Genomic DNA, 11,597 nt, shown 5'->3' with positions numbered 1-11,597 from the left:
CATAGTATAATACTTTTCACCACCAAGATTACCATTAGATTCAGTTAGTCATTCTACACTAAATACTGTAGATTATAATCAAAATCCATATATAAAACCACCATATTCTTATTCTGATCTTATAACCATGGCAATTAAAGATACAGTAGATAATAAAATAACTATATCATCTATTTACAAGTGGATTACAGACCATTTTTTATACTACAGAATGACCACAATTTGTTGGCAGAATTCTGTTCGACATAATTTATCATTAAATAAACGTTTTGAAAAAGTACCCAAAGAGAAGAATAATTTTGGAAAAGGTGGATATTGGAGAATCAAACCAGAATATGAGAATAAAAGAAAGATATATGAAGAAACTATACCAAGTGGTAAAAGAATGAAGTTACATTATGATAATGTGAGAAATTTCTATCCAAATCAAGGCCAAGAAAAGATAACTCCTTCAAGTTGTATTTTACAACAAGCCATGGATTTTAGTGGTGTAGATATTAAAACTGAACCGATTTTAGATGAGGATGTTTTCATCAATTCTACTGTTAAGTCACCAAATAGTGATGATGAGAAATCACGTGATAGTGATTCACCAAATAGTTACAGAGTATATTCACCTTACAGTGATAATGCTAGTTTACAGTATGGTGATGATAATGTCCATTCACCAACTGAGCCTATCAAATCACCAAGTACTGTTACAGAATTCTTAGATTTATTTGATTCTTTAAAGGACCGTGACCAATATTATAAAAATGATACCAATCTGACGAATAGTGAAAGTAATATTGACAATGATTGGTGGGAGAAAGCCTTTAATTTAGAAGATTTGAATAAAGAAAGTGAAGTTTTAGAGAAATCAGATATAAACCAGTTTTCAAGTTATAATAATAATAATATTTATAATATAAACAATAATGAAGATAATTTATTTAATATATTTGATATTTAATGATAATATTATGTTTATATATTTATAGTGCTATATATTTATTGTTCTATTTATTATGCTATAAGAAATAAATGTATTTATATTAAACAATGTCCTATATCTGTATAACCTTTGAAAATCACGTAGAATCATCTTTACCTAGAATTAGAATTATAGCTTGCCTGGTAACATACCCAAACAGCGACAAATTAACATACCCAATAGGACGACAATTATACCTAGTTTTTGCTGGAAAGTAGAACATAGCAAGTGATGACCAATGACGCAGCTACGATTTTTCAATAATATTGCCAAACTAAGCTTTGAAGAAGCTATCTGTATAACCTTTTGAAAATCAGGCAAAACCATCAGAAATTAACATTAGATAACTTGCCTGGTAAAAAACTAAAACAGCGACAAATTAACATACCCAACAGGACGATGACCATGACTAGTTTTTGCTTGAAAATAGAACATAACAAGTGATGTCCAATGGCGTAGCTTCAATTTTCCAATCCTTATTAGACAAAGCTAAGTCTAAGTGAAAGTTTTTAAATTTAAATTGAAAATAACGGGTATCGCCCCGTAGAGATCCCTCTCCCCAAGCCCCTCCTCAGCCTTTTTCTAGATACGGTAACAAGCTTTGAGCATACTATGAATTCTGATGGGCATCCAATCTTGGAAAAATCCAATCAAATAGTCGGACTTGTGGAAGGGGTCTGGAAATAAGATAATGGCTCAAAATTTTGACCAAATATCCAATTTCTGACTAGGTTATTAATCTTTGGTCTGTTTCCTCCCATCATTTTCAGACTCCTTAAATTTCCCATTGTCATTGCTTCTCCCCCTTCTTAGTTTGGATTTCTTTTTGAACTATACTTTGCTTCTCAACTGCATCTGATTTCTAACATTAAAAGTTTTAGAAGCTCTACAGCCTTGCCATAGTGCACCTTAGCATGCTCTTGACCTCATCAGCAGCTTTTGATGTTGCTCATTTCTTCTATGTCCAAATCTGCAACTTGTCAACTTTGAAATCTTCCCAGTCATGATCAATCTTGTATTCTCGGTCTTAAACTCTTCAACGATAAATGTTAACGGAATTTAATCGAAATGCCATGGTACAAGTGGAGTTGACTAAAGAGTTTATTAATAAAACTCTCAATCTTTTCTCATAAGGATCAAGTGCCAAAAAGGGGGTTTTGATACAAGTTACTTTTGATAAATCAAGTCTTTGAAACTCTTCAGGAAACCTGTTTTGTCGATAATTCACACAATTGTGTTTTTATGTATCTAAATTAGCTATTTCGAAACTGGATACTAAATATTTTTTGCAAGTGATATTTTACGAATATTTAGCTCTGTTTTAACAGACCCTCATTATGTCAGAAAGTTCGAAGATAAACGATCTTATCTCTATGACATTCGTGATATTCTCAAGCCACTAAGATTGATAAAGACAATCACAATTAAACAATGATCTAGATCTAACCAGTGTACTTTATGGAATACATCAAAAATGAGATTTTATTTTGAAGTTCTGGTTGTAATTATTTTCATTCATTTCTCTTCCGGTATGTAAGATTATTGAAATGAATTATTCAATTTAATTCCTGTTTGTCCTTGCCTTATCGACGCAAAGTATATGACAATTAGTCAAATAGTATATCATTAGATAGATTTGTCAATAATACTATTTTATCTGTTTTTTTCTCAGAATTTCTTTGTACAGGAATAGAAAGGTAAGGCGTAAAGCTCGATATTTATTTATTTATTTCAGTTGAAACAGAATATACACAAATAGCTATGTTAATGTCCACAATTATTTGTATGAAATTAAGTGCGAAATACGTAATAAATCGTAACGACAGATGAGACATTAGAAACTTTTAAATGAATATATATACATGTATACCAATCTACCTAATTATTTGTTTAAGCTATAATATGTCAAAAAATCCACATTGAGTTCTATTTCAATCATTCTAAAACGTACACTTGAAGTTAAGATGTCTTCTTCAATATTCTCTCGTGCTCTTATCGGTATCAATTTCGAGTGAGCTGGAAGCTGGAAGTGATAACAGTCTGATTAGTCAATGGAAGTCATTTCTGAACTAGTGTAAATGTCATTCTACACTAGTATGATCGTGTAAATCGGCATTTACATCAACATATTTTTACGCTACGGTAAATACAGATTACCGATGTAGTTGACCCCAATTTATTTGTTTAAATGTACATGGTTACAGCTTCACAACTTTTATTTAGAGGAGGTGACCAACCTTAGTAATATACGTTATAAACTTTAGCAGTTAATTTGCTATTTTCTCTGCAGGACAAATGGATACCCCTTCTTCCATCGGTAATATAAACTTAATTTCTGCATATTTTGATTTCATGAAAAGTTTAAACGAACATGACGTAGATGTGTAGTTTGATTTCTATATTTAGGTGAATATAAGCGAGTGTGTTATGTTGAAGAATGGGCAAGATACAGAAAGGGTGAAGATAAATTTACCCCAGAAGACATTGATCCTAACCTATGTACGCATCTAATGTTCGCCTTTGCCACACTAGATTCTACGGCTACCAAAATTAAACCTACGGATCCATCAGATGATCCTTCTTTGTAAGCAAATTTCCAATAGCAGTTTCTAATGATTTCCTAACCAAGTTAAATCCAATGTGTAATCGAAAGAACGCCCAAAAGATACCCCTGAAAGCTCTCTCCCTCGTTTGTAATAGAAAATATCATCGGGGTCATTGGGGGGGGGGGGGGGGCGGGTGTTTTCAGTTATCTAAATATTGTAATCAGCTTTTTAAGCCTTTCCTTTCAGTTACAAGAGATTTAATGATTTAAAACTTAAAAATCCTAAATTAAAAACAATGTTAAGTGTCGGTGGATGGAGTATGGGATCGGATTTATTTCATAAAGCAGTTGCAACGGATTCCTCACGAAACAGACTAGCTGTTAATGTGGTTAAATACTTACGAAGTAGAAACTTTGATGGAATAGATGTTGACTGGGAATTTCCAGCTAAAAGAGGAAGTACTGTTGACGATAAACATAAATTTACATCATTTCTTAAGGTAAATTTTATTGAAATAGTAGAAATGAATTATAATCTCGATCATATGTTTTATGTGGAGTTTTAAGGTCGACATCATGAATTTTTTACAAATATGATAGTTATGTGTTTCTCGTGATCTACTTAAAAACCTATAAGCAATAGATATTATCCCATTATTGTTTTGAGTTTTTTTCACGAATCAAATTCTATCCATTAATTCTCTGGGTTAACTCTGTTCTCACATCTTTGCGAGTCACTTTTTATTGAAACGAAAAATATCAGCAACAAAAAATTAAAAGAGAAACGAAATTGTAATCTTATTTCAATTAAATTGCATGGGTTACAGCTAGGGATTTGGAAGTTGATGCTGTGGATTAACTGGTAGACAAATATCTCAGAAATCAACGTTGTCGACTATTTCTTATAGCAGATTTGATCATTTAAGGCTCTGAGAACAGCTGGTGAAAATGATGCCAGACAAAGTGGTAAAGAAAGAATTCTGGTATCAGCAGCATTAAATCCCATGGAAACCATGTTTCAAACGTCATATGAAATACCAGAAATATCAAAGTATGTAATATCATCACCGATCCTCCATATTCCTGCTTAGACATAGGATCCCAACCACGTTACGCCATCGGATCTTGTTTATCTCAGCATGAATGGCTTCTCATGAGAAGCTTTGAAAGATCTGTGCTCAGGCTCGTTCTCCATGTTTGAAGCGGTCGACATATCTTCTTATTGGTTATTTGTCGGTTCCAGTCCAGGAGTGACGGGAATTTTGGTATTTTTAAGCGTGTTCACAGTTACACTTCAGTTTTTTTTCTGTTGTTTTTATGCAAAATATAGTTTTTTGCTGGCATGTGATATGAATAACGTATCGACATTGGGCACTGTTCAGACAAAATGTTTTGCTGTTTTCATAACAACAGACAGTTTTCACTGTACAGGTAGATTGGACATTGTATAATATCAAGGTTCACTTTTGGTATTTTATTATTTTCAAAATACTTCAGCTATTTGGATTTCATCAATTTAATGCTTTATGACCTACACGGTGATTGGGATGAATTATTAAAAGCAGCTCACCATGCACCATTGTACCCAACACAAGGTGATCCTAAAAACAATATTGTAAGTACGGCTTTGAAATCGTTCTACTGTATTACTCAAAGTTTCACTAACCAATGTGCATTTAAATGTTTTATTAGTCATCCAAAGAGAACGTAAACGAGAACTGTGAACAGCTCCGAGTGTGGCACGTGGACCTTTTGAAACACTTTCAGCCAGTTAGCTTTTAACCCCGTTGCTTTTAAAGAGACAGGTTCGAGATCCACTTGACCAATCGTACCTGTGTCTGAGAAACGGGAATATTTCATTAGTCATTCAAACAGAACATGAATAATAATAAATCCCAAAAACCAGTTCAAAATAAAAATTATCTCATATATTGAAGCACTACCTTGCCTCTGTATGGGTAGCGAAAGGAGTACCAAAGTCTAAATTAATCCTTGGGGTACCTTTCTATGGTAAAAGCTTTCATTTGGTGGACAAATCTAAATCAAGTCTCGGGTCCTCAGCGACTGGCGGTGCTGGTGATATAACTTATAGAGAAGTAAGTTTTTTTTTTCATTCACAAAAAGTCTTCTCATAATTCACACGATTCACTTGTGGTTCTGTGCATACATCTTGTAGGTTTGACTGAACAGTACCATTGTTATATTCTACCACATTGTCCCCTTCCAGTATCAAAAAAATACGTTTTACCACAAAACCTGGGTCTGTGTGTATTTCTTTGTGGTTAAGTCTTTGGGGGATAAACTTTCCAATTTGTTTATATTAACATTTGCAGATATGTAAGTTGATACAGAAAGGTGCCGTAGTAAACCGAATTACCGATGCTAAAGTACCATATGTATTACATAGTGGGGACAAATGGACCGGATATGACGACGAGAAAAGTCTACAAGAAAAGGTACTGGTAGTCAGAGATATTGAACGCTGTTTTTATGTTGCTACTTTTCTATCTACAATAGATCGTTGTGAATTGATTCTATGCCATACCTGAAGTAATATACATGTATATGTATTCGATTTTCGGAGGTATACTTCCAAACGAAAGTGATTTTCACGGAGCTAACTACTTAGTAAACACGTAGCAGAATGACAGTTTTTGAATGGCATTTCGTAATATTGTTAGTAGAAAAAAGCCCCCCATCCCCCTGATATAGAATCAGCTTAATGGAACATCAATCACGGGTTAAAGATATCTGCAACGTTTCGATGTGTTTCCCCTTTTTATGTTTTAGATGAAATACATTATAAATCATGGTTATGGAGGAGCTATGGTGTGGGCTCTAGACCAAGATGATTTTAAAGGTGCTTGTGGTAAAAGATATCCTCTAATTTCTGCGATGAAGAATACTTTAGAGGGTCGATTAATCGGTTAAACGTTTACCAATTCGATTTAAAAATATACTTATTTTAGTAAATTGTCTGTATTGTAATAAACGTTTATGGTATTAAATCTTACTTATAATTTGGACAATTGTAAGCCTCTAATTGTATATCTAACCACGATTTGAAGGGAAAAGTACATGTAGAAAATGTGTAAGTTTTTGTTTTGATACAAGGTGTTCGTAAACTGACTTTCCTTCTAACGTTAATAAGACCTAAAAGTCAGGTATTGCTAATGATGCACTTTGATGAAGTACCAATTAGAAACGTTCATCATTTGGAACGATTCCAGGTAATTAAAAGTGTGTTGCACTTCCGGATTATCGCCTAGACGAATACATGATATAAGTCTTACCTTATTTTATATGATATTTTCTAATCCTTCAGAAGTCAAAACATTGAAGACAAAAAATGACACATTTTAGAAATGGATTGTTCAGACACCATCAGAATCAGTATTAAATGTAACTTTCTCCCAATATGAACATATCAAGTGCACACAATATCAAAACAAAATACAATTCGATTTATAGTATTATACATTTTCTTTACTTTTCTTGACTTTCTGACAAATTCAAATGATAAGAAAGTTTATAATAAATATAAAGATATGAGTAAACAATGCTGTATCATAATAAGACATTACTAAACTATTTTCTTCTCCAGACAACAATATGTCTATGTTTTTGACAATGATGGTGCAAATTATCTACATTGTTAACAATTAACTGGACTATTTTAGTTGATTTTGACCATAACAGTCAGATACACGCTGTGCCTTTATATCAGTATTAGTAATACTAATACAGTAGTCTGTGTCTATGACGTAAATGAACTAATTCGAAGCTAGTAGTTGCAAATCTACTCCAATGGTAATTACTAATATGCTTACTTACAACCATCTTCTGCCATTTTGACGCCGTAGTACCGACGGAACATATTGTCTACAGCTGGATTTTTGAGGTAATTCGTTTACTTGACACTCTTAGATATCTGAACACGTTCTATTCATTAAGGAATTACAGATTTTAAAACTAATTCCTCAAATATGGTTGTCAACATCGGAAAATTTCCAGACCCACATGAATTGATGAAATCGTCTGAAGGTAAATTCCACAGCATAACACCTCCAAAATCATATCTTTTAATAAACTCCAACTGTAAAAAGGAAAATATTAGGGGAATGGTTTCGATTTCAAACGACGAATAATGAGTAATTAAACTTATTTGAATTCATATTACGCCGTAACATCACTGATATTTGCTCAAGTTAAGGTCATCTTTCTCTTTTTTTGGCAATCTTTTATAGTCTAAGATACAAGAGGGTGACACAATGCAATAATCTTTGTTAGGAGGATTTACGAAGAATCTTTTAATATCGAACCCACCCAGAGCCTACGTCTCTCTTTGGTAATTACAAATCTGCTTTTCTACGAATCCTTCACATGCCTAATCAGGATCAGAAAGCTATGATGTTAAAACATCATTCATCTCATGGCCTTTTGCACGAGAAGACGGAGCTCTATAGTCAAACGATTCTGGTTCGTGCCAGCACGTAAGTCAACTCATGCATACACTCTACTATGTGTTACATCCATAATGAAATTTTAACCTTGCTGATATCAGTAATTACCTTCTCTAAAGTACTTCTTTCATTGTCAAAACTAATCCACTGATCATCTAGTACCATATAAGGAACTCTCTGTATCTCATCCCAAAATATTTCTCCATCACTTGCAATGTTACATACCTTAAAAAAATATCCCCTTAAACAGTAGTACAAAAGCACAGAACAAAACTGGCATTTTTCTGCGAGGACGTGCTTTACTTCCACTTTCACAAAGTTTATTGTGGATAGGATCCTGTCAATTTGTGAAATATTTACTGTCTGAACATTACGTTTAACAGAATCGAATTTGTCCAATCATTTTCGAATGAATACCAACTTCAAAACAGGACTGATAGTCTTACATTTTCTAAAGGTTGGTAAATATCAAGAGACATATACTTGAAAAAGCAACTTTAAAGTAAAGAAATATTTTTACCTCATAGTAAGCTAAACCACCAGGTTCTTGTGTTATGGCACCAGCTCTACCAGGTCCTACTGATCTCACACCTGGTACTGTTTCATTATTAGATTCTATAGTATATGTTCTGGCATATGGTGACATACCAACATTTACTTTGTATGGTGGAGCCCCTTGTTCAACCCAATATAATACTGATCGATTCTTCAAAATAAAAAACGGCAAAGGGAAACCATGATCATATTTATGCTTTATAGATTTGAATGGTCATTAGAATAAAACTTTATTATTATTTATATAGGGTTCATTGAGTTTTCTAGATCAATCAATTAATAAATCAGTTACTTACAACATTATTGAATGTAAAGGGACCAACTTCCTCTGGATTTTGATATAAAGGAGCGTGATGTCCTGTCCAACCATCCCAATGACCAGTAAAATCATAGGACATGATATTAACAAAATCTACAGCCCTGAAATACAAACAGATGATCATTGTATCTTAACAGTGTCAGTGTCAAAGCCTGGTTAAAATTTAACATAGCTGCATAAATGAACCCATGAATAAAACTTAGCTATGAAAAACAAGAGCATTTGATATATCTTTTCCTATTTGCCATACAAATGGTCAGGTATGAACGTATGTTCTGGAATAATATTGAGCTAACTTAAATAGAATTTCTTATCAGTCGAAACAATGAGATAATGACTTACTCTACGATATCTACTATGTCATAAGCATCATCTATAACCATCTTGGCAGCCGAAACACTAGCTGATAATATTAGTGGTTGTAATTTGGTTACGATTGCCTCTGAGTTTATAGCATCTCTGAGTTCCTGAAGTAGATATTGAATACATCAGTCAATATTATCAATTCCAAATATATAACCTTTCAAGATGGTGGTTAAAGGACTTGCAAAACATTTGGTTGAATTGATTTCTTAGCCTGCTGGTCAAGAGTTTGCACTCACAGTATTTTCTTAACGCTTTATAGGAAAAAAGAGTTGTGCGGTCCATTCACATTGAAATTTAATCGACTTAAAAAGATAATCTTAGGCATTAAAATCTTATCCTCCTTTTGGGCGACTGATTGGTTAAAATGGGACAATGCTGGGATTGATCTTAAATAATACTTACTTCAATGAAAGATGTAAATTTTTGTCTATCATCCAACTTGCTACCACGTCGTGTAGGATACTCCCACATAATATCTATACCATCGAACCCCCATTCTCGTAAATATCGTAAAGCTGATACTATAAATATATCTCTGGTCAGTTTAGATTGAACCAGAAATGTAAACGACGGACTGAGAGCAAATCCTCCTACAGACAGTAGAACTTTCAGTTCTGGATTTTGGTTCTTCAAAGAGATGATTTGAGGGTACCTAAAACAATTAAAACTAAGTCATCAAGTGCAACAAAATCCTGAAAATCTGAAATGTACGCTTTAACAAAATCGAATTTTACATCCAAGATTTACATACAACAATTTGATGTCCATTATACAAGCATTCCAAGATTTATTTAAGAATTTGACGTTAATTACAAGAATTCCAAGATATATTTACGAATTTGACGTTAATTACAAGAATTCCAAGATATATTTACGAATTTGACGTTAATTACAAGAATTCCAAGATATATTTACGAATTTGACGTTAATTACAAGAATTCCAAGATATATTTACGAATTTGACGTTAATTACAAGAATTCCAAGATATATTTAAGAATTTGACGTTAATTACAAGAATTCCAAGATATATTTACGAATTTGATGTTCAATACCAGATCAAGATATTTTTATGTTCATTTAAAAAATTTTAAGATTTACTACAACAATTTTGATGTTCATTACAGGAATTCAAAGATTCACTTACGACAGCTTGATGTTCATTTCACGAATTCCAGTATTAATGTACGACAAATTAATGTTCATTGCACAAATTCAAAGATTTACCGACGACAATTTGATGTTCATTTCACGAATTCAAAGATTTACCTACGACAATTTTGATGTTCATTACAGGAATTCAATGATTTACTTACGACAACTTGATGTTCATTTCACTTATTCAAAGATTTACCTATACGACAACTTGATGTTAATTTCGCGAATTCAAAGATTTGCTTATAAAAAAATAGATACCCATTAAAATATATCTTTTCTTGATCAGAAGAAGAACTTTTCGAGGAACTGCCTAAAATGGGGATGCATAATGAAATTTTAGAATATCTTACATTCCCGGACTGTTGTCAGACGGCAAATCATTCCATTCTGTTGATCTTATAGAGTAATTTAGATTAATACCAGCATGAGCATAAACAACATGACTACACATCTCAGCGTTAATATCAGTAGGTAAAAATTGTCCTCCACCAGTTCTGTATTGAGCCCAATTAGTATAATAACAGACAATTCTAGGTGCTTGTACCTGAGCTTCAGTTCCTGTTAAAAAAGAGTCTATATAGTGCAATTTGTAATAACAGTTTTATCATAAATTATAATTAAAATGTCAAGATTGCGACAGCCCCTAGGAAGGACAATACGCGCGAGCCTCCCATCGAGTATCTGAAATGGTTCTTCCCCTAGAAGTGAGGGTACAATTTAACCCGCCACTGATATCAGGCTGTTTTTATTGTTTTTATTATTCAACCCAAAACCTCTCTACTTTTGTAAGAGTCTCGGAATTCTGAACATTATTCAAATTTAAACATACCTTGATAATATACAGCAAATGCTATGAGAATGGAAACAATCTACAATGTGCAACAATACTTAAATTAATTACATGTTTTTAAAAAATAAAATAATATCCATCGTAATTTAGAACATCTGAAACTTTACGATACCAATATTCAGGTTGATGAAAAAGAATGGTTTTGACCTACATATTACAATGGTCAATGATAAGATAGCTAAAAAACAAAGAAATATACAATAAACTTACTCCCTTTTCCATCTTGACCATTGTCCACTAATATCTTCTCTGATAGTGGACACAATATTATCTGGTGTTATTGTATAATGACAAGGAAATCTTCAACTTTCTTTAATAATATTAATCTTTTTACGGCTTGATCTCATATTAACATTTAGCATCCGGAAAT

The 11,597-nt window shown here is 32.8% G+C and overlaps 3 protein-coding genes across 3 annotated transcripts; 2 read left to right on the top strand and 1 right to left on the bottom strand.

The window, feature by feature from the left end:
- Positions 1-91: 91 nt before the first annotated feature.
- On the top strand, positions 92-343 carry LOTGIDRAFT_130263 (hypothetical protein; the record flags this gene model as incomplete). Its single annotated transcript, XM_009065316.1, has 1 exon — positions 92-343. A coding segment is annotated over one exon (252 nt), but the record flags the coding sequence as incomplete, so codon positions are not given.
- Positions 344-2,359: 2,016 nt separating this feature from the next.
- On the top strand, positions 2,360-6,536 carry LOTGIDRAFT_195779 (hypothetical protein). The gene is made up of 8 exons (XM_009065315.1): positions 2,360-2,502; positions 3,380-3,557; positions 3,766-4,018; positions 4,445-4,569; positions 5,016-5,133; positions 5,456-5,614; positions 5,852-5,974; positions 6,309-6,536. The coding sequence occupies exons 1-8, from the start codon at positions 2,448-2,450 to the stop codon at positions 6,447-6,449; spliced, it is 1,152 nt and encodes a 383-aa protein (XP_009063563.1). The 5' UTR covers positions 2,360-2,447; the 3' UTR covers positions 6,450-6,536.
- Positions 6,537-7,467: 931 nt separating this feature from the next.
- Positions 7,468-11,449, bottom strand: LOTGIDRAFT_167812 (hypothetical protein; the record flags this gene model as incomplete). The annotated part of the gene is made up of 9 exons (XM_009065314.1): positions 7,468-7,614; positions 8,090-8,206; positions 8,502-8,687; positions 8,833-8,956; positions 9,198-9,322; positions 9,624-9,873; positions 10,728-10,935; positions 11,207-11,246; positions 11,438-11,449. The coding sequence occupies 9 exons, from the start codon at positions 11,447-11,449 to the stop codon at positions 7,468-7,470; spliced, it is 1,209 nt and encodes a 402-aa protein (XP_009063562.1).
- Between the last annotated feature and the right edge of the window lie 148 nt (positions 11,450-11,597).

Source organism: Lottia gigantea (assembly GCF_000327385.1).
Source record: "Lottia gigantea unplaced genomic scaffold LOTGIsca_69, whole genome shotgun sequence".
In the NCBI taxonomy this organism is placed as follows: domain Eukaryota; kingdom Metazoa; phylum Mollusca; class Gastropoda; family Lottiidae; genus Lottia; species Lottia gigantea.
The sequence above is the reverse complement of the archived record's forward strand: the minus strand, read 5'-3'. Positions and strand labels throughout refer to the sequence as shown.